Source organism: Fistularia commersonii, chromosome 30 (genome assembly GCF_037954325.1).
Source record: "Fistularia commersonii isolate RoL2024-O1a breed Wild chromosome 30, RoL_Fcom_v1.0, whole genome shotgun sequence".
Classification (NCBI taxonomy): domain Eukaryota; kingdom Metazoa; phylum Chordata; class Actinopteri; order Syngnathiformes; family Fistulariidae; genus Fistularia; species Fistularia commersonii.
The window spans coordinates 5,755,448-5,779,861 of record NC_141313.1 but is presented as its reverse complement, the minus strand read 5'-3'; the positions used below and the strand labels follow the sequence as shown (position 1 = coordinate 5,779,861).

At 42.4% G+C, this 24,414-nt stretch overlaps 1 protein-coding gene across 2 annotated transcripts in view; it reads right to left on the bottom strand.

Annotated features, from left to right (window-relative positions):
- The window catches only part of pag1 (phosphoprotein membrane anchor with glycosphingolipid microdomains 1), a 55,024-nt gene that overhangs the window by 14,849 nt on the left and 15,761 nt on the right, over positions 1-24,414 (bottom strand). For both annotated transcript variants that reach the window (XM_086178194.1, XM_086178195.1), the window contains exons 2-4: positions 3,482-3,517; positions 1,255-1,486; positions 247-304 (exon numbers count right to left, since the gene is read on the bottom strand). In XM_086178194.1, the coding sequence (XP_086034320.1) occupies positions 247-304; positions 1,255-1,442 (246 nt within the window). In that variant the 5' untranslated portion in view covers positions 1,443-1,486; positions 3,482-3,517. The remainder of the gene's footprint in view (positions 1-246; positions 305-1,254; positions 1,487-3,481; positions 3,518-24,414) is intronic.

Genomic DNA, 24,414 nt, shown 5'->3' with positions numbered 1-24,414 from the left:
CACATATATGTATACACACAAATCCAGGAATGTGTGTGTGAAGTCCTACACATAATTACTTCTGCCTGCAACACAGCAACCAGTGCACAGATGTCAATGTGTGTCTCAGCAGTGAAACCTTTTCACAATTTCATTTGTTCAGTGGCAACATTATTATCAAATCCCTCCCCCACTGCTCCATCATATGTGGTCTGCCTCCAGAAAAGGAGGGGGAAAAAAAGAAAAAAAATCTCAAGTGCAACTCACTCCATTCATGAGGTCCACATGGTCTCCTGTTGGATGGCCATTGACTGCTTTCTTCTGCCTGGACAAGAAAAGGAACAGGTGGAGATGAGGGAAATGGAAATGAATAATAATTACAGAAGAAGCACTGATATTGTAATCTGTGTCATCAACCCTGCAGAAAACAGCTCTCTCCCGGGAGAGGTTGAAGACTAGAGAATTAGCCCCTCATTGTTCTCCCTCATGGTGAATTTCAAATGAGACAACAAGTCCATCCAGAGGGTCCTTTTTTCCCAACAGCATTTGGCTTTTCTAACAAATCTGCCAGTTAGCAGCTGTGGATGCAATGTGGTGATTTAAATGAGTGACACACAAGTCATGTACGCCTTGATGGAAACACTTGTTTTTTAATTACTGTTTTATTTAAATATTGTTAATTTATTTCACCTAGTATTTTGCAAATCCCTCCATCTCAAAAATTCATGTACATATTAATTTTTTTTAAATATTCGGCTTGCTGCAATCTAAAAAAAGGAATCTCAAAAATTCATGTACATATTCATTTTTTTAAATCTTCTGCTTGCTGCTATCTAAAAAAGGAATAGAAGGCAACAAAATTAACTGTTGAATGAAATTTTCTGTATAGTAAGAAGGCCATATCTGGGTGAAACAGTTCTGGGAGTGATACTATCAATATGGAGCAGTAGATATACCATAAAATGCATAGGCAGCCCTGAAATGTACATGAACATAGTTGAGTCTGCTTTTACTTAGAAAGGATTCTCTAATATTATTCATTTCCACACTGTTGTTGCTCCTATAATTAAAGTCGCTAAGAACGTCCCCCCGAGGTATTTATTTTCCACCACAACAACACACAGTCTGTATTCTATTTAAAGCAAAATTCCCTCTAAGTCATTTTGTGTTTTGTGAAGATCTTAGAAAAACATGATTAAATGCTCCAACCAGGTGCAGCAAAGCTTATAACTGTGTGTGTGTGTGCGTGCATGCGTTATGTGTAGGAGCACTCACCCCTGGCAGCTAGCGCACAGCAACAGCAGCATAGAGACCAGCACCAGAGCAGTGAGTGTGCTGAGGGTGACGACCAGGACCAGCTGGCCACTGCCCAGCCACGATGCCACCCCGCTAACAGCTGCGGCCCCGGACCCTATGACCCCTGCCTCTGGCCCCCACCACACTCCACGCAGCACCGGAGCCATGACGCATCACACTGTGGCAGGAGAGCACATGGGACCTGCACCGCCTGAGGAAATGCGAGGGAAAAGATAAGACACGTCAATGCAAAGTATAATAAAATGAAAAAAAAATTGATCTATGTATTTCTAATGAAAAGACGCAAACAGGTTTTAGCCGACAGAGCCGGTGTTAAGACCCTATCGCATATGACTTCACTCTGAGATTAAATATGTGGTGGAAGAATCTTTGTTTCCGCTGGACCCACAGTGACTCTTGTTGATTGAGGATAAACACAGTTTACGGAAGGACAAAGTCAGCTTAACTGAGCACACAAGAGCTGAGCTGCAAAACAGTTGCAGAACAGCAGCTTCAGCCCAGGAGCGTGCGCTGTGCATCCCATTTATAAAAAGGCAAATTAACAACATAATAATTTGGTGTACAAGACCCCCAGCTAAAAGTCAGAATTCTATTTAAATTTTAATCACAACAATCAAAAACCATCAAAACATCAACGGCGAGCTGAAAATCTTCAGACTTATCGCCTTAAATCGACAGAGATCTGACTGTACAATCAGCAAGAGCTGGAAATAAGCTGTTCCTCATCTTGCCGTGGGGTTACACACATTTCATTCGGTTCAATGGGCTGCTGAATACGTTTTTTTTTTTTTTTTCCTCCATCATCGCTATCTTCCCTTAGCCGCCCGAAAGGTCAGAGATGGAAGATAGCGATTAATGAGAGGAGTGACTCCTGAACCCCCAGACATTGTGGACCTGTGGAGTCACCACACCGGGCTGCATAGTGCGAAATGAAAAGCGGCAGATCCGATTCACCTCGGTGGCCTACGAAGGACAATAAACTGCTTGAATTCATTTCATTCTGAAGGAGAGAAATATATCATTGGGGTCAATGATTTTTTCCCCCCTACGAAACAATGAATTCTGATCCACCTCAGGTGAAAAGCCAGTACTTTTGGTCCAACATTGAGATGTTTAAGTTTTTAACACCTGCGTTTAATGCGCCAATACAGAATATTCTCTTTCTTGCTATGTCTTTTATAAATCTATTTTTCCTTTTTTTGCATTCAAATCTCAAAACAGCGAGAAACCTATTCTGCGTCTATGCAGCGTCTACCTCCACCATTCACTCTTTGGTAAATTTTTTGTAAAATTATACTGGAAATGTTCTTCGCTGGTGAATTTATGTGGCATCGACTCGCTCAATGTGACTCAAAAATGTCAGCGCGAAGGATTTTGCATGCAGTTGCCAGAGATAACCAGCAGATAGCAGCCAAACGCAGAGTCAGACTGCAGTGCAGAAAGTGATCTCAGTCTGCTGCAGTGGACCCTCACAGTGAAGACGCCACAACTGGTGTCTGGGCTCTGCGCACAGCATAAGCACCCTCATCACGTCTCTGTCTAACAGACAAAGTTGAGTTTCGCAGAACTGATGGAACCCCTGATGTTATCGCCGGTGATTTATAGCGCTGTGCGGCGAGTTGCGGATTTTTGGAGCCTCGGCGGGGACGAGCTTAAAAGGTGCTCTCTGAGCTTCGAAAAAAAAAGTCATCTGACAAATAAATATGGAGAGCTGGGTTGGACTGTGTGATTGCACTGCGGTGTTTACGGCAGAAGGATAAAGAGATGAGGGGAGAGGAGACAACGAGTGACAAGCAAAGATGTCAAGCGACTAACAAAATAAATGAAATTATAATAATAAATAACAGAAAAGTCTGGTGTGCTTTCTCTCCCTTCTCTCTTTAGGGCTGCCTTCTCCTTTCGATTAGACAACAAGACAACTGCTGACCTGGCGATCGGCACACGGCGGCAAAAATACTATTTAGCCTTTTCTCTGGTGTGGAAAGGCAATGCATGACAGGGGGTGAGGGAGACTTTCCGATGTGTCTCGACGCCGACGTGAGTCAGGACGATAGGGTCCTGCCAAGCCACGGATGCCCCATTAGAATTCTTCGAAAGAATGCTGTTGGGTTTTTTGTTTTATGTTTTTTTTTTCGATGGCTGGTCGGTGTTTGTTGTAGTTTAAATAGTGGAAACACAGACTCACCTTGACACTTTGGATGATTAGTCAGGTTGGCTTTGCCTGGAAGAGAGCAGATAAAAAGAAGAAGGGGGGGATTATTGCTTGGTGAAAGTAACGCACTGAGCTGAGTATTATCCTTGGCAGGAGGGTACGTGTTTGCGTGCGCGATTGTGTGCAGGTGTGGGAGTGTGTGAACACATGTGGGGTGGGTTTGCTGAAAAAAGCCAGGAGTATGTTTGCGCAGATTTAAGACTTACAAATTCGTACTAGACAATAAGACGCAACCTCTCAGGCTAACGCAAGATACAACTGCGCACACACATACATGGGGATGGAGGATATTGATAAATATAAAATATTAACTGTAATAGGTGTGATACATTCAAGCACAAGTGTCACCTTAAAGTCATTGAGAAAGTGCATGTTTAATTATCTGTTGAACTCACATGATCTAAAATAATAACACACACACACGTTCAGCCATGTCAAATGATCACCATCCTCAATTAACTTTATTGACCAGTCATCCGGTGTAACAGAGAGGATAATAACCAGATGACATCATCCCTGAATCACATTGTGTAACTCATGATTTCCCCTTAATTAAGACAAATACATCCACAAAGCCGGCAAAGCAGTGTGTGTGTTAGCATGAGTTCGTGACTCCCATGTCCTGAATCTGAATTGATATTGAAACACACACATTTAAGGCCGTGGATTTTGACCTTCGCTACCACATTCTACACGGCGTCTGCCTTAAATCTCGTCACTCCTGACAGTTTCCCCCCGTCTGGGAGGCGACTCGCATCCAGGTGCTACTGTCTTACATCGCGTCCCAGCCCGTGTGTGTCTCTGATGGCACTTAAACCAGAATAATTACCGGCTGCCACGGCACAGCGTCGCCATGGCAACATTCCCTTCTATCCATCAGTGCTATTTATTGTGGTGGAGGGGAAAAAAAAAAAAATCAAAATCTTTTGCAACTCACAGATGATGATCAAGCTGCAGGTGGTATGTGAGTGTGTGGGGCTGTCGGGCTGAGTGATGACAATGGTGGAACAAAATCAGACATGCTAACTTCCATGTATAAATGAACATTGTTTAGTATGCCCATATTTCCACTGCGAAACTGAAACTAACATTGTAAAGAGTACCGAGATTGCAATAAATACACAGCAACCGTCCAACTGCAAATAGTGTGTGGATGAAAAACCTCCCGAAAAAAAAAACATTGACCTTGTGTGAGCTTGCTTGAGGAAGGATTATTTTATCAGCTGCTGTTTACAAGGGGAAAAAAATGAATTCTCCCATCGTCAGCTCAGCTCGCATCCCCGTGGTAACAGCTGACGATCGGCCGATCAAACCGGCCCATCGCGCCGCACGTGCCAACGTCACACACGACACTTTGGCTCTGCTGCTACCTGTAAATTCGGCTTCCTCCTTGCATCACTTTGTACGGCACCTGCGTCGCGAATCCTCTGCCTTCGGCTCTGAGCGCTGGTCTTTCATATAACGGTAATGAATATTTAAAGAGTATTTTAAAGCTTTGCTGATGCAGCGCATGAAATTAAGACCAAATCTGAAAACATCCCAGACATGCCGGTTGGAATTAATGATGAAAGTAAATAAAATCCAGGGTTATTTTAAAAACTATATTGATTTACAGTAGTAGCAGCAGCAGCATCTGCAACTACAAGCCGTGAAATACCGGTGCAATCAATTTGACAATCATGCACAGTTTTACTGACTTTTAAAGCTTGTAAAACTTTATGATTAAGGAGCATCTATTAGTCAAAGAGAGAAGTGATCACATTAAAATGTCCAATATCATGTTAATAATGTTCAAGTAGCATAAATATGCATGAATTGCGTTTATTGCTACTTTTTGTGTATCTCTCCCAGACTTCCGTAACGGATCTTACGCCATCTCCTCTAAAGCTGGAATGAAGAACCTGTTAGTGCGATAAAAGCTCCATCTCTGGAGAACATTTCTGAAATACTATCGCTCCCTCCTGAGAGGGAAATATGTAAAACATCCATCCTCTCCTGTGAAGACTCACTTCATTCTCGATGAATGCGCCACACACACACAAAAAACTACAAAAAAAACTGTGTTTTTCACCGTGGAAACTCCACACAGATACACCATGTGATACGCAACAGGGAGCCAAGGACCACAACTGTATTCCTGTATTCTCTCAGCGCGGTTACTCCTTCACTCCTCGCGCTTTCAGGCTTTGATGAAAGAAAACAGAAGGCTTGGAAGAGACACAATAAGTGTGGCTGTCTTCTGTTCCTTGCCATAGAAAATAACCGACTGGAAAAGCCATTTGAAAAGGAATGCATTTGGGGAATTAAAGGCAGGAGTCCAAATTCTGGCTTCAACCAGCTGTATACACACAAACACACACGTCCGCACAGGCCAGAGACCAAACACAATCCTCACTAAGGCATGCAAGAGCCCCCAGCCCAACAGCCAGGAATCCAACCTGAGCCCCTCCGCTCTAAATGTTGAGGCCCAACCTGACGCCGCAGGCAGTGCCATGTGTGAGTGCGAGTGTGTGTGCGGTAGCTTCTTCTCTTTGCAGAAAAAGCACTGGTGTATTTTGATGGTGAGGGTTTACAGCTGGGTGGCTGCTGACAACTGAGCCCCGGGAAGCTTCTCAGAGCCGAGGGCAGCGCTACGATAATAAATCTCCCGGTTTTAGTGGTGAAAATGTATCAGATGTCTTCAGGGAAGCCTTGCAGCGATAGAGAACCAAGCAAGTAGTTGGGAGAGCGAGGAAGTGACGATTCTTCTTGCGTCAGCGTTAGACCAGTCCGTGCATTTTTTTGGCTGATAGAACAGGATTCTTGGTACGGTGTCAAATTTCAGTGAAAAGCTGAGGACATGCACTGTGTATTTTTCATGAGAATGCTCCCCACTCTGCAGATTGTCTGCAAATATACTGTATCTATCAATAACTCCGGGTATCCATTTGATCTCCAACTTCAATGCTCCAACATAGAATCGTTTAAGCAATCAGTGAGGTTGTGTTTTTTTTAACATGAAACTTGTAATTCCACCCGCTGTTCTGCAACACATCTCCGGGATGGGAGGGTGTTGGTACAGTCACGAGAACAGTAACCTTTGCATGGATTTCTGCAAATGCAAACCATAAGAGCAACAGGAAAACTGACTGATTATCAAGTGTCTCCATATCTGTCAGCAGCACTTGGACGCTCCAAGTCTCCCGACCTTCCCGAAGGTTCCATGGGATCCAAAACTTGGCCCAACTTGGGAAAATTTGGCAAAGACGGGATGAGCAAAGGTCATTTAGAGTCATATTACCATAGGCTAGTTTTAAGAATGAGATCAATAAGGAGTGGTAATATTTCGTATCTCCATCACTCAGCACCTTTGGTTTACGGATATTTTTTTTCCAGTGCCAGTTTCTTATGTTGCCATCTGTGGAACTGTCGAAAATGAGATAAAGCAGTCCATTTGAAGCTTTTCAAGTGTCCCCCCCACGCTCGGGCCTCTGCCAACTCCCCCTCAGCTTTGTGTCAATCAGAAACAGAACCTAGAGATATTCAACTGTTCTAGATCCCAAATAATAAATCACCAAAACCAATTTCCAAGCAATCGGCTGCTGCTGAACTTTCATAGACAGAGTGGGGAGTCAACTAGTATGAAATCTTCAAAGATCGATAGTTTTAATTTGCATAATTTACAGTCAGTTTGTCACGTATACTTTTCCAGCGGGCATTCAGTCAAACACTAATTATACCTGATTGATTGTGGGTTGTAAAGTCAGGATTCTAAAACTCAATGTCAGGATATTAAATGCGAAGCATTTCATTTGAAATATTGATAACAACTGCCAGTGATTTATTTCTTAAAGATTTCAAGATAGCAGCACCGGCTTCAAAAGTCCAAAATAGATCGGGCATTCTGTGCCCCCTCGAGTTGTGACTTGCTTTCGGAGGTAGTTTTCTTCGCCCGTCAAAAAGGTACAGGATTGTTATCGGGAGTCGCAGCAGCCCCTTCTGTCACATCCGTCTGCAGACCTGCTGGATGTTTCTGCGATCTTACAACATCCTCAGAAAAACCCTCAAGGAAATCTCATGATATCAGCGGTTACAGAAGTACTCCAGCCGGTCCATCCGGCACCCACAGTCACGAGGTCACGTGTTTTTCCTGTTCTGGCGGATGAACACGGGCTGAGGCTCCGTATCTGCATTGCTGACTTAATGTATGCAATCACAGAGTTGAGTAAATTATAGAAGATCTCTTTAGCAATTCATTTGCTATGAATTTCACCATGGTTACAAAAATACAGCCGCAGATCTCCACAGGGTACTCAGCGAGTGGAGACAAACAACAGGCGTGCACATGATACACACTCTGCTGACCATCTTGTGTCCTGACCGGAGGGCCATTTGGATGTTGGGGGTAGGAGCCATGGGGGATGGGACACCAACGACAGGGGACTGCGGCCAAGACGAGGAGGGTAGAAAATGAAGAGAGGGAGATAAAGGAATAACTGAGATGTACACGATCTCGTAACACAGGTGGGAAAGAGAAGATTTGAGCAACACGACTGGATCGCAGTATTAAGAGAAAGGCTCTTATGAGAAATAAACAGGCAGAGAAGCAGAAAAGCCGTGAAGACAGCTGCCCCCCCCCCCCCGGGGAGGGTTGATGAAATACAACTCCCTACAGGCTGCAGTGCCCCTTCTGAGACCCTAAACACAATTATTCATGCATACATGAATAGGAAAGCCTCAATATACATGCGCTGAATTAGTTGCCATCATAACTAGCAAGAAACAAGCGACATAATTTGTGTTGCCATGGCAACCCTGCCCATCTTACAGGTTAATGGATTTTGCTTGACAAATTGATCTGTCTTCTCTAAATGGTGAAATTGAAACTGCATAATGTATCCCAACTCCCTGTTTTCTTCCTCTCTCATATTACAGATTATTATTAGCATCATATATCCTCATCTATCTCCCCGGTTCCAGATAAATGCAAGCAGTGCATCGATCTCCCACTGGGGAACGTACTGTTTAAACAAAATACGGAGCCTTTTCTCCAAGCTGATAAACGATTCTCTCCCTCGGGTTTTTCCTGATTCAAGAAATCCAGAGTTAAAAAAGCAACTTAGCACATGGAAACCAGTACTGAAACTTTATCATGCATCTGTTTGCTAACACCTTCACCCACCCTGGCTCTCCAGGGTGCATCACAATATTTGCATGCGACTACTTCTTAATAAGTCTCTTGCAGCGACATTTTACAAAATATTGCAGGAAAGCAGGGTGGCCTCGTGGTTAACCGTCAGCTCTGGTTTCAAGAATTTCACCCTCGTTTCCTCCGCCCTTGAATCCGTCCCAGCTGCAGAGCAACGGAAGCAGCAACATGTGTCGTGCGTCTTCACTGTAAATGACAAAGCCTGCTTTTCCTCTGGGGTTTTTTTCCGATCCCTGACCCCGCAGACCGGCTCGTCCGTGGAGACTGTGTATGCGGCATGTGGGCAAGATTTGCGCAGCCGTGTGTGTTCCGCCACAATTTGCCTCGAGTAAATGTCACACACTCCCGTGGGAAAGAAACATTTCCTGTCTTCCTCTGCACAGCCATCGAGGACACTGATGACCGTAAGCTCTTAAGTGGCCTGCAGTTGCCTCACACACACACACACACACACACACACACACACACACACACACACAAAATCAAACACAGAAACAAAACTCAGCCGGAAATTACTATATCTCACAAAGATGAGCAGAGACACAGTAGCTTCATTGACACTGAATAACCCCAGGCTTGTTGCTTGTCCTGCAACTTTTTAAATGCTCATAAAAACAAGATTAGTGTTTTACTTGCTATAAAACATTGTCATTTTAGCAAACCGTGCCCCTTTTCTTATCCTTTTGCACCAGTAGCGGGCTTTTACCTCCTCCTCCCCAGCTTCATCGACCGAGTTATCTGACATGCCAGCTCTTCGGCACCCTGTTTTGCATTTAAGTTATTAAAGCTGGATTCTGTGGCTGAGTTTAGCACAAACAATTTAAGGGGAGACCACACTCGACTTAACGTCTTCAATTTCAGTTTTCACTTTTTCTCCTTCACGCCTACCTTTTGTGATCATTTATTTGTATCTTTCACGACAAAGCCATCTATTTAAACTCTACCTCACAAAATCTTTCCCCCTTGAAGGGGAAGTGTATTCTCAGTATTTAAACCGCCTTCGACTTCCACAGAAAAATGACAAGCAAAAATAAAAATTTCTCCATGCATTGAATCTTGCTACACTGCTTGGCAAGCAATTATCTATCAAATCTAAATTTAATGAGTGGACGTGTTTTTTGTGCCGTACTTCCTGACAAAGCACTTTCGTTCCCCCCCCCCCTCCTCCCGCCCCCTGGCCGACCCCTCCTCCTTAGTGTCGAAATGCATTCTGTCACTGTCTCAGACTGATTAGCTCCATGCCATCAATGTCAATGCGCTAATAATAAAATGCTAAAACAAAGCAAAGCTCAGTAATTGTACTGCAGAGCAATTTTCTGTGATTAAACAAACCAACCGGGCATGTCATTCAAATACGTAAATGGAAGCATGGAGCATGAAAAAAAAAAAGAAATGGATTGTTGGAATGATTTCAGGGATTGTCACTTGCATTGTAAGTGACCTTCTCAGAAAACACCAAAGGAGGCTTCTTCTTTTTTTTTGGAGGGGGTGTGAACTGTTGAACTCGGTGTCTGAGGAGGAGGAGCATGGACTGGGCTGCAAAGTGAATGGACAAACAAAGAGTGTCTGTGTGCGAATCTGTGTATTGCAACATTATTTTAAGATAAAAATCACCTGCATCGCTTCTTCTAAAACTCCAGAAACACATCAGACACGTCAACAGGTATACACACGTCTGATTCAAAAATACTAGATTCAATGATAAATGAATGAAAGAAGGAATGCATCGAATGTCTCCATCATCGTCACCTTGAGTTGACGATTATCATCACAGGGTGAGCGTTAGATAGCATTAGAATGGGGAAGCGGATACGACCGCATCATTATTCAGTGGCATCGACCTTTGTGTGTTGAAAAGCTGCCAAGATAAAGGGATTATCAGGGTGGATGGAATTGTCTGCATGCGTGTGTGTGTATGTGTGTGTGTGTGCACGCATGTTTATATATGAACGTGAGGCAGACAAATCCATTCAGGTAATTCATTCAAAAAGCTGCTAATAAGATGCAACAGATGCCTGGAGAAGCACAATCTCGTTCTCACATGGGTGCACGTGCACGGTTTCGCCGCCAAATACGCATCAACTTGGTTTCTGCTTCTTTCAGGTTTTACAGCGTCACCTCTGAGCTTTTGATCGCGGCGGATCTTAAAAGCTGCCACACCATTCTTCATTTATCGCCGCACTAGCCGTTTGGACAAAAGGCACAGAGCAAGAGAGGGAGACTAATAGCTGTGTGGGTCTGCGAGAAGGTGTGTGAGCGAGAAGGAACTGAAATGGAAATGTGATCGGTCTTCACAAGCCTCTGACCACAGCAGGGGTGGCTTTATTAGACGGCCCAGACGGGGCAAGTGGCAGGGGGTCGCACCCTTTCCAACCTACTGTAATATCACACCATAATACATTAAGGTTGTGCTTGAGGATGGGAACAGTGCACTAATGGGCGTGTGTGCATGTTTGAAGGGAGGTTAAAGAGGGAGGATGAAAAAGATGGTGAAACTGAAGGGAGCTCCAGACATTGATTTCTGGAAAAAAAAAAAAAAAAGAAAAAAAAAAAACGCAGGAGGTGTGAGGAAGACTGATGCCAGTTTTTCATCAAAGCGGTGGACGTAGCATGGCGCCCAGCATGTGATGAACCCCGGCCAAAAAACACATCACGCACAGCCTTACATTGAGAAATGGTCCTCTGTTAAACGGTGGCTAAATGTTTTCGTGCATCACGACCACTAAGACCCGAAGAGCTGGAAGATTAAATTATTTTATCCCCATTTTAAGTTAGCTGAGTGCGCTTCCTCTAAGGGTCGCGTTATATCTCGAAGTCAAGTGATTTTTGGCTTCATGCACCAGTGAGCAGCTTTCACAGAAATTAATGGATCTCCACCTCCGACACTATACATGCTATTCTTTATACCTCCACGGCTGTGGCTCGCTGATTTGACCTTTAAATGAAACGCTTTTCTATTTTCGACGCAGGTCCAAAGCGATGACCGAATATCACCCTGCACTCTCCTTTCTCCTTTATTTGCACTACTTCTCTCTCTCTGCTTGCCTTTCCTTTCTTTACCCAGACATTATGATCTGGCTCAGGAGGTATAGTGGCCTTGCAGTAATCCACGGGAAGAGGTTTGATTCCCCAAAGACAATGACAAAGTGTCCTTGAGTTAATTAAGCCGTGAATGAAGGAGTGCAACATGTAACAACATTGTAAAGACCTCCGAGACACGCCGAGCAGAAGGTGCTAAATGTAGTCCTGCCTCATCCAACCTTCATTTTCCTGCTCTCAACCTCTCCCTATGAGCATATTCAGCATGTCTGCTTTCCCATAAAGATATGATAAAATATGGAACCCCGCGGAACGTCAAAGGTCACATCTACAATCAGAAACAGCAGCTCTGGGGGTTGGGGTCGGACGGCTGGACGCAGACAAACACACAAGCTCTTTAAGAGGTTGTGGGGGGAGGATGCTGAATCTCCAGACGGCAATCTTCAGATCTCTGGGTAAATCCATCCAGGGCACGCCTGAGTGATTCTGGGAGATTGCAGAGGCAGGCATATGCCTCCACCTTTTCACAATTCTATTTGATTTCTCATTTCACAACACAGAGCTCATTCCATATTTCATGGTGATAAGTAGAGAGGGGATTCAAAAAAAAGAAAATAAGAGGCTCTCCAGGTCAGGAGGCAAAAAAAAAAAAATCAAACCTAACAACAAATTTGCACATTTCATTCCAGGTTTTTCTAAAGAGCTTACAGGCTGCTTGACCTGTGACTCCCCATCATCGTCACCTGTTATTCAGAAACGACAGCGGCGCCATTATCATTTTCTGCAGAACCACAACTAAATGCAAAAAAAAAAAAAAAAAAAAAAAAGAAAAAAAACATTATTACGGTTTCACATTATCTCTGGACAAAATATTCGCCATTTGCATGGGATTAAATAAACTGGAGTTAAATCATGTATAATGAATAGATTCCGCATGTATTTACAAAGTGGTGGCGGCTGCTGCGGCTCCTCTCAAATCAGTTAATGGGGGCAGCTCAGCACGTCCCCGAGGGAGAGCTGAAAACCAAATGAACCAAGTGACAGAATGCCTGCTGGTGGTGGAAAATCTGCTGTCAGTCACACAAATGTACACAGTTATTGCGACATGCACGCGCACACACACATGAACACACACACATAGGGACAATCACTCACTAGTGGGAATTTAAATCCGAATCAGAGGGAAAGACTCAAATGGACATGCAAGAGACGCCCAAACAGAGATGAACCAATTAGAAGGTGACAGACAGCAAAACCCTGAGAGAGACAAGGGAGTGAGTGAAGAAAGTGAAAAAATACATTATAACCCTGAGCTGCTTTTGCCTCTGTCGACGTACTGGGACACCTTCACACTCTGACACTTTCAAGGAGGCTGAGGAGGCCGGCGGCAAAATCTATTTCAACACAGAGGGTGAATAAAATGTGGCAAGATGTGAGACGCGAAAAGGGATGCAGACGGGTGACACTCACTGATATCATTCCGTCTGTAGAGGGGGAGGAAAGTTTGTACAAAACGAATGAAGCGTCTGAATATATGAATATTGAGGACGAATTTTAGAGCACCAAAGAGCTCTACCGAGGCATTTCATAATGTCGTAGTCCAGAGCACCTGAGCACTGATCGGGGTATGGCCCGGACCAGAACAGATCCCAGAAAAGTCCCACACTGCAGTAGAGTTAATGACTTGCCGTTCCCAGTCGGCCAGTTCACTTCCTCAGAGCGTGGGGAAAGATGACGGCGGGGGGAAACTCTAGTTACATTTGAAGCAGAAAGTTTTAATGGCCAGTCCCAAGAACCAAAACTCTAGTGCTCCCTGACAGAGATCATTGATAAGATGACTAATAGAATAATTGACAATTCCTTGATATTTTAGATGATATATCAAGCGGGATTTTTGTAGTTCCTGCTTTTCTAATCTCAGGATTTGCTGTTTTTAGTCTCAGTCCTGCATCAGCAGCATACTGAATAATCATTTGCATTGTGAACCTCTGATGGAAAAAAAAAAAAAATGCAGAGCCATGAGATGTAATTGATAGCGGGCCCGAGCATGCTGACAATGACAAAAAGTACAATAACCAGTTATGAAAATAGCGTTTATTGGACTACATTAACTCCCCGCATGCAGTAGGTGGTCACGATCACATACTGCATTTACTTACACGCTGCACAGATAATCCTGCTGATTTTGGGGGACAAAGATAAACCGTCGAGTTTAATCCGACGGGTCAAAATTAACATAAATCGAGCAGCACGGGTCTGAGTTTTTGTATATCTAAAAATACACAGCATCGACCCGAAACACTCTTGTGTAATTTTGATTACGTCAGTTTCTCCTCTCGTTTATTTATTGTAAATTTTTATCATCATCTTATACATCCTTTACTAAACCCCCAACACACAACACGCAGTTGGAGAGTGCCCCTCGACATCAAGAGCTATTATATTATAGCGTACCTCTCAACACCCATGACCGCAAACTCATAATAGGCCATTACCAAAGTGCTGGACACTTAACGTATACAGACAGTACACACATACACACACATACACACACACTCATACTGTCCACTATGACCCCTCAAGTGCTGCTGACAGTAATTCTTCCTCTTAAAACTACCCGGGGTGAAGGGTGTAATGCAACATTTGACATTATATTATGGCGATAAAGACTTGCCTTTATTACTTGATCCACTAGGAACTTCCTGAGTGTCTATTAGAGACACAAATCAATTATTGCTCGGCTCCTGAAGCAGAAATGATGTTTGTAGGAGGAGGTTCCTTCAAAATGATGTCAAGAGAAGGGGTCAACGATGGCGGAGTACTGTTGAGTTGCCGCGCTCTCTCTCTCTCTCTGTGCCTGATTTGGTTCTCTCTTGGTTCTCCAGCTTCTTCCAAAAGTCACTGAGGAGCACATTGTCTGAAGGTGTGAGAGAGCGAATGGTTGGATGTCTTTATATGTGGCTATGTGATCAATATGGCTAAATCCTGCCTTTCACCCTGGTGATTGATCTGCAACCCTGTGTGCGGGATAGGTGGTTGAGAACAGATGGTTTTGTTGAGATGTAGACCTTTTGTAACATATAAAATCAACTGTAAACAAACACCTGGATCACTTTATGCAGCATTGCAGCGATCGTTGTTTTTTTTTTTTAAATACCTTTAAACTTTACAAAAAACTCACTATTGGTCCCTCCCTGTTTGTCTAATTGACCAATTTTGCCTCATAAAGCCAGTGATCCTCAAACTATTTCCTACTTTTCCCACATATTCAAAACTTTCCATCATTAGGTCTTTTTTCTATTAAACAGATCAAAGGGTGGCAACATTTTTTATGAGCCAGTGAATCACCAGTCTTTAAAAATTCCAGCGTGAAACTTCCGCAAAAGTCCTGGGGCCATGCATTAAACAGTTTTATTCATTAGAGCTGGACATGAAATAGTGAAAAACCTATGTAAGGGAGTAACTAATGAGGTGAGGACATGATTTTTTTCCTGAGTCAGATGTTGTAAAATGACAGCAATTTGACTTTTGTCAGTGGTTTTGATGAGGAAATTTCTCCTTCTTAAACTCCTCTGAACTAACTCTGACATCGAACGGCAGGAAGAGAAATCCTGCAGCGGCACACATTTCTCAAATAAATAAATGAATAAAAACCTTTATCAATATCTCTGCCAACATCATGGAGAACTGATTTTTTTTTTTCTTTCTGAATAAGGAACCCCAATTATGAATTTTTCACAGTCTCACTGGCACCAGCACCTTATTCTGTTATCATATAATGCCTCTTCTGGCCTGTTATTAGGTAAGCACCTCATTATATTTAAAAGATGCACTCATCCAGTCTGTGGGCTGTCACAACAATGTGCAAAGCAAAATCATCTCTTAAACAGGAATTAACAAGCGGGGAAGAGACTGCAGATTTTGCCCTAAGCTGCTTGGATACAAAAAAAATGTCACATGTAATTGCCTCACGACAAAACGTTGTGGAAGATTTCTTTATAATCTCAATAAGAAGACTAAGACCAAAAGAGAGACCAGATTGTATACTTTTCCAAAACACACATCGAGGAAAAACAACACGGGCCTGTCATCTAATCTGCCAAGGGATCGCATTTAAATTCATCTCCAGTGTGTGTGTATGTGTGTGTTTGTTTTGTGCTGGAGTTATGGAAGTTTGATGGCGGTTAAGTGTTGGTTTGGGGCTGGTTGCCAAGCATATACCAGAGAGAAGTCTAAAAATATCCTATACACACACACACACACACACACACACACACACACACACACACACACACACACACACACACACACACACACACACACACACACACACACACACACACACACACACACACACACACACACACACCTTCTCAGGCAAATGAGCTAGACAACATTGAATAGAGAATGGGAATCCCAAGAGGAATCACTGGAATGTAAACAGGTCACAGTCAGACACACACACACAAACACACACCCGCACTCACACGTGGCCTCATCAGAGTTCTTTGGATTAGGGCCTCATCTGGAAAAAAAAAGATGCCCCAGAGAGTGGAGCAGTTTTCTGGGATTGTCCTCTTGATTTAACATCCCTGTCTCTGTGCTTCCCGCAAAACAGCCCCTGGAGAGGCTTCAGGAATCCTGCTGCATTCTGGAAACCTTTTAATACATCCTGTATACAAAGTCCTTCGGAATTAGGAGTGAGAATAAACATCTGGATTCATAGCTCTTCACAGCTGAAGCTGAAACTGGTTTGATGAAAAAAAAAAAGGTGGAAATTCTTGTACTTCTCATCCCTACTTGGACACACTAACTGCAATTCAGTGCCGGCTCATAAGATGCTGCCGCGTGAAGACGAGTTTTTTTTTTCCAAATGTACTCAAAACTCTGCTTCAATTTTGGGAGGGGGACATGAAGCATTCAATGGCGTGACCCTGACATGGTGCGTTTAATAATTCAGAGAGATATTCCAAACCCCCGCTGGCTTCGCCACTTTCTCAGCCATATGACGCCATTGTTGTGTTATTAGGCTTATGGCCCATATAACCACCTGCTCCAGAAATGACTTTCTAGGTCGCTGGGGGATTACAGCGGCGCTAACGCCACAGCACAAAGTGTCCTAAGGGGCCACAAATGGGTCAAACGCTGCCTTGCTGCAAACAGCGCAAACAATCAAATACAATACCTTGAGATCTGGGGTCGTGAATTCAGGACCCCAACAGGAGGGACGTCTACAATTAATTAGACGGAACAAGTCCAGACAAGTGAAAGTAAACATTAGCTAATTTCCTGTGTTTTGGCTTCTCTGAGTTGTTTTTCACCTCTGGCATGTATCCACCACCGTGATTGTTCTGCTGATGGACCACTAACTAACATAGTGACCTTAGCAGTAAAAATAGAGGGATGATTTTAGTATAAGGTTGAAGCCTTGATAAAAAAAAAGAAAAAAAATTCAGAGACATTTTTTAGCTGGATGTGAAACAGCCCTAAATTGAATCAAAAGTGTTATGACCGCAGTGGTGACCGCAGAGACTCTAAAGAGTTGCACCCAAAAAAGGCCTCATAAGTGAATGAAGGATAACACACATATATATATATATATATAAGCCAATGTGAACATCAAGACGTGTATATCTTATTGATATAAAAGTAGGAAAAGTACCACAAATACTAAAGATCTTCTGGGCTTTCAAGGCTTTTTTCTTTTCAATAAATACCTTGAGACTGAAAAAAAATAAAGGCTTCCATTTCTGTTTATGTCAACTGTTATTGGTGAAAGAAAATATTCAATTATTCCTTAAAATGTAAATATCTTCCTTTAATAACTTTTAACTCAAAAAGCTGTTGCCAAATGTTGATCACTCATAAGTTACAGTTGTTATTTTTTAAACTGCTGGAATTGCTCAGACATTTGGAGTTTTGAGATCACTGCAGAGTAATCACTACCACTCTTCTTCATTTATTATAAAAAGCCTGCAAACTGATCACCAGCTAAATCACTTCAAAAATTCACCGCGATTTTCCATATTCTTATGCCAGCTGTTGCTTTGCTGATGTCTGACATCATGTAAACAAGCAGATAGGTGTGTATGTCAGTTATGTTAAGTATGAAGAGGGTTATTTTAATGAACCATAAAGCAGATCAGGCATCAAGAGCTGGTGATTGATTCTAATTTGGAAACAATCCCCAAAGCTCTTTCTACAGAAATCTTGGGAGTGAATGGAAAGTTATTTATTTTATTTTTTTAAATCACTGTGAATTTACTGCTGAAGCACAAAAGCTCTTGGGAAAGACAGATACCTGTGGAAAACGCCTGTGGATGTCCCTGAAACTGAGAAAATTCAGCAATACTGAGTTTTCACCTGAGATTTTTAGGTGCAGTCTGAAATCCATGCGCTTATTCTCCGCCTCGGACTCAATTCCTTTGAATAATTGATCAATGTGCCAATCTGTTGGCCCATATGATATGTTAGTAATGAGCTCTATCTGATCCTCTGATTTGAAAATGCACAGTCAGCGATCGTGGTACAAACACTTTTGTCCAATTCAGCAACTATGTCATCATAGTCTGCAAGCTGCCGGCAATATTAACATTTGGAGGTCTCTGCAGGTCTGGTGGAACTAAAGAACTCCGCTGGCTCAGAAATTTTTAGTATTGCCAGTCATCTATTGGTGAGCTTAGGTGGTAAACTACTGGTAATGCTGAAGCTGTGGTGACGATCATTATCCCAACATACTGCCCCTTAGCTCATGACACGCAGATATTAGCTGTACTGAGCATTGCATTAGCATCACTTTGAGCAGCAGTCTATATTGCAGATATTATTCAAGTCAGTTTCTATTAGAATGGCTGAGGAGTCCCATCTGTGTACTAAAATGAAAACATTCTCAAAGTCGCTATTTGTTACTAGTTATGGAGTCCTGAGTGACAAAAAAAAACAATAAATCCACCCTTTTGTTTCTCAAATAATCACTTGTTGAATGTTAATGCCTTTTCAGAAACATAGGGCTTGTATAAATGATTATTAAGATTGGTGATATCTAGCTTTGGTCTAATCTTTGGTTAGATCAGTGCTTGCACTATTCATTACATTCTCTGTGTTACTTTTAAAATTAATTATAAAGTAAAATTGTTGCACAAATGTCAGTAAAACATTACATTTGTGTGTTTGCCGTCAAAGATGGCATATCTTAGATTAGGACTTCCAGGAAATGCTGGACTAACAGGTGCAGGGGAATTCTTCAGGAATGTCATGTGTAAATGGTCTGAAATCATGCGAAGCCCTGTGAGCAACTGCAAATCTGCGCAAGTGTGTGTGTATGTGTGTGTGTTGTGTGTCAAAAACACCCAGGGATAGAGGAAAGCTTGTTAACATCCCTCCTGATGTTCAGAGGCCAAACACTCTCTCCGGGTCTTGTTATCGCTCGACGGGCCGCATCATGCCAAAGGAGCGTGTCCAAGTGACAGGGCGGTAAAGATGACAATGCATATTGCCATTCAGCCTTGGACACACTGAAACGTGCCTTGGCGGGTGTCAAAAAAAAACAAAACAACTTATGTGGCGTTAGAGCGTGAGAGATGACACACAAGACACAAGGGCACCGTTGTTCTCACAAACACATTACACATTGATCATCCCAGACAACTGGATTGCTTTGTACATCTGTGGGGACAATTGTGTGTCTGGAGGTTAAAGACTGTGTCACCGCTGCTACTGGAAAGATGGAAAGACGTTATAATCCCAGGCTAATTACAAAATGGTAACTTTTATTTGACCTCTGAGTTTTATTTACAGTTCATGTCATGCTGTATAACAGTTAATATCTAAAGGAATTGCATTGGTAAATAACCTATAGAGCAAACTTTTACTGCCTTTCTTTTGGGAGTTCTTCAAAATGTCCTGATGAAATCGGGAGTTCATAGATTTTTCACAAGTTCATTGAAAGGAAAACTCGTACAACAGCTGTAAATACCAGTAAGTCACACTCACGCGCATGTGCACGATCTAGGGGGAAAGTTGTGTGTGTGGGAGTTCTCTTGTTCATTCGTTGTAATTCTCCCATAATCCTTTACTCTACAAAATGACACAGCTGCCAGACATATCCTCTTTGTTGGCGCCTCAAACCCTCGCTCCTTCCATTTCCTCTCTCTCTCCTGCTCTCTCTCTCTCTCACACACACACACACACACACACACACACACACACACACACACACACACACACACACACACACACACACACACACACACACACACACACACACACACACACAGTCTCTTTTGCTTACTGCTGGTCTTCCTCAAACTATTTTACTTAAATAAATGTAATGTCTCTTAAACTGAGTATCATCAGCAAACAAACACGCACATTCGTCACCATAGCAACTGATCACTGTAAATATACATGTTGGTCACTTTGGACTTTTATATTTTATATTTGTCATAACTTGAGAAATAAGCATGAAGACATTTAATATGCAATCAATAACTTAAGGGTCTTGGTAGTTTATTTTCTTCATATTTTTGTAGTAAATTATTATTATCTATTCTCTCTGTTATCTGTTGGGTAAATGATATGTAGAAAACCTCTTTTGGTGCCAGACATTATTAATAAAATTGTAAAATAAGGCAAAACAGCTTGATGTGAAACTTCTTCAATTTTAACATTTTTGGAATATTATAAAGAAATTAGGAATTCGCCATTAATCTCATCTCAGAATGTTGGTGATATCCATTTCAGAACACCATTCTTTATTCAGTATACCACAGGAGTCAGTATACAGGGCTGTGAAGGTTGATGGAGAAAACTCCAGCATACACTGACCAAGGGGTGGGTTTACCCTGCGGCCAGTCACCTGTCAGCCACTGGGCCGCATATAAAGGATATCCAACCATTCACTCTCATTCACACCTTCTATTTTTGGTCTGTGGGTAGAAAAAGGAGAACCCAGAGGAGGTTGGAGGCTGTGAGGAAGCTGGTTGATCGGGGTGATCCATATTGTCTTCTAACAGTTTAGCGTGAGATTTAAATGAAAACACAAAAAAATAAAATGTCTGTATTCAATTCAGACTGATTTGATATTAATTGTGGAATTTTGGTCCCTTTGGCTAAAGAGGACTCTGCCTTCTCACAAATACAGTAGATCTGGTTAGCTTTTGTGGACCTCAAAGTGCCAAAAAGCTGGAACGAGAACATTCGAGGAAGACAGCAGCAATGACTTTTCCACATATTCCAAACAATCCAGAGACGTTAAGAGCACTTTCAAAAGGAATAGTTTTGTTTTGACTGAAAAATATCCCTCACGAAACAGTGTCCACAGAGAGACCTGTGGATTATCAGGATAAAGAAAGTTGTTTTTTTGATTTATGTTTGGAATAAATTCTCCTTTAGCCGACAAAAAAAAAAGAAGAAATTTGCAAAATATTTTTGCATGAAGCTCTGTGTTAAACATTACTCAAACCACATCTAAAAAAAAAACCCTTTTACTTCAACAATCATAAAATCAAGTGGGAATTCATTTTGCGGGTGTTCTGTCTGTCGAACATAAATCTTGGGAGTCATATTTATAAAGTAAATAACCTGCAACTTAGAGTTGTGAACGGGAACAAGGAGAGAGAAGGATTCCAAAGCAAAAGAGCAGGAATAGGGATGTAAAACAGCAAATACCGAGCTGGTACATTGGTGATGCCAGCATGTCCATCCATCCCCTAGCAACCCCGTAACCCGGGGCGACAGGGTCTTGATGATGCACAGGCAGAACAGAACTCTGTGGTTCTCAATTTGCTTGTTGCCAAGAGGCTGATAATGCAGACCTTTCAGATATGCACACACTCACAAATAGCTTCATGCAGGCATAGAAACACTTTTATATGCATGAAAACACAACACAAAGACACGCACAGGATCCCTCCCACGAATACACACACCTGCGGGCGCGCGCACACACACACTTTTTCAGTTGTGTGACTAAAATTGTGATCAAGCTAACTTAAATAAAAACGATAACTCATATCTAAAAATACAGTACAAATAATAGGTACCATCAGCCATCAACAGCTGGTATTACAAGACTACTTTAAAAAAAAAAAATGACAAAGAAAACACGCTTATATCAAGAAATGTATTTGGGGATGAAAAAAAAAACAATTATTAAACATCCTGCTGCAAAAGGCATTTTGTTTGCTTCGGCGTTGTTAAAGCCTCACTGGGATCTGCACTTTTGCAAATTCTTGTTGAATGAATATGTGCATGCTTGGCTGACAGTGTCAAGTTAGTGAAGCACGAGCAGGCTAACTCGGAGAGAATAGATGAGCGGGCTATCTGCTCACTTCCAAACGCCAGCGGATGCAAGATGACAGCACAGAAACAAGCGCAAGAAAACGTCAGAGTGCATTGGCAGCTCTGACACCAGGACAAATGGGATGTGAGGTTTCTAGAACAATGTCTGTATTTCGAAAAGCCGGGGTTGGGGAGGGGGCTTTAGGTTAGAGTCTCTACATAGCTTCTGTTTATTGACAGAATACAGAAAATATTCATCCTCATGCCCTCGTTCTTTCACCCGGCCTCACATGTCAGCGGCGGCGGCAGCAGCAGGAGAACAGCACAGCGGTCCGTTGGGTTTGTGTGACTCACGCCAGCTATTATTGCATTAAATCGGGGACCATTGTGTGTGTAACAGGCAATGCAAAGTGATTAGCGGTGCTCCTTTCAGGCTGCAGCCTGCTTAATGAGGGGGCTAGGCCGTGCTGTCTGAGTGAATAATGTGGAGACCGAGGGCTAACGCTGATTTCTGCACCTTCATGCGGGAGCAGGTTGTTTTTTCCCAATGGAGATGTGACAAGAGGCTACACAAAAAAAAGCAATTAGTACAAAAAGAAACTTCCTCTTAAATATGTTGATATTTTCAGCCGATACAGTGCCTGAAATAAGCCTGTCACTTGTGCAGTTTATCAAATTTTATATTGGCCATTGTGTATTATTTATAAAAACTTGTTACAGGCTATACAATATCAAATACAATGCTTTGGGGGAACTCAAAACAGTATTTCCTGTGATATTCATAGCAGAAAATGCTGAAACTTCATTCTTTGGTCTTCAAGAGAAGTGGTGACACAAGTCACTGCTAATCACTCCGCAAGTTACTACCCAGATGGTCCACAATATTTAGTATACATAACCTAGGTCATTGATATTTAAGTTTTTCGGACATTTCCAACATAGGTGTGTCGAAGTTTAATACCATGTCGCTAATTTCGCGCTATATTGTTGCAAAGCTGGCGATACAAGTCATTTGGCCAGTAGACACAATAGATACAAACTTGCTGTGTTGTACAAGCATAAGTTATTTTCAGATAATCGGCCTTCTAAGAACTGTTGTACAGTCACACTGATGAAAACACTGCACAATCCACAAAGAAAGGCAGCGACACGGTGATTTTTTTCTCCCCTTTCAGAACTGGTGTTGGCACCTGTTCCGAAAAATCCCATATCTCCGGGATCTTCAATTTAAAAACACAAGTAACATAATAGAAAGCGTTTTTTTTCAGCCAAAGCGTGTCCAACACCCAAACACACTGAAAACTATTCCACTGACGAGAGCCAGACGTCCACACACAATGGCAAACCCCGACCCGGTTTGTTTTTTTAGGGGGCATTGTGCTGCGGACAAGAGCCTAAAAATAACCTCCGTGGCATGGATGAAAAGGAGCTAATCCCCCAAACTCATTTGTAACACTGAGTCAGGCTTTTAAGTTCGCAGTTTACGACTGGTCGCGTGTTTATAGCCACGAGCCTGTGAATGTGTATCATGTCAAGCGAAAGGTTTTACTGGCCGAATGGAAAGGAAGCGAGCTAACCAAGTACTATACATATGAGGCGTTGGTGGAATCCCGCATCTCTTCCTGCTTCAGCAATGCATCACCCAATGCAGCCCACGCTTTATCAAACACGACGTAGGGGTGGGGGGGCAGGATTTATTGGGGTAAAAACAACCTTTGCAGTCATTTCTTTTTGCACCTGGTGATCAACGCAGCCGTTTTTCTGTACACCACGTGCAAAAAAAGGGGGGAAAAGAATTGGCACATCTGTGGTTGTAGAGTCACACAGAAACTCCTAAATATAGCTCTAAAATGAATCAACTTAAACACAAATTGCAAATACCAACTTATCTTCATTAAGTCTTTTCCTTCCTGGTATGATCCATTTGTTAAAAATCCATAAACAGTCTACCAGTGGATAGTTTATGGGTGTGGACCAAAACAATGACCAACACCTTTGTTTTTTCCTGAGGCCGAAGTCTCAGCAAGGTGAGTAATTCTGGCACAGTTGCGCTTTGGCAGGAGCTGATCTATAAACGTACCCAGGCAAAACTCGACCACGGCGAGTTTGTGCTTAATGGTTCCTGTTGCCAGGCGTGCAGTGCATCATGGGATAAGGAAGAATCAAATTACCGATTAAAAAAAGGCAATTTTATTGACTGCATACCAGTCTGATATTGCTTCTCTCAAATCCGTGATCAAACAAGATGGGAATTTTTAAAAAGTTAATAGAAATATAGAATCAGTGAGTTGAACATTAAGGCCGATGTCATCTTGCATAGAATGAAACAGTGCCCTTTTGATTCCGTCTTTAGAACAGCCACAGGAAGTGAGCCATTTCCTCTTATTTATTTTTTTCG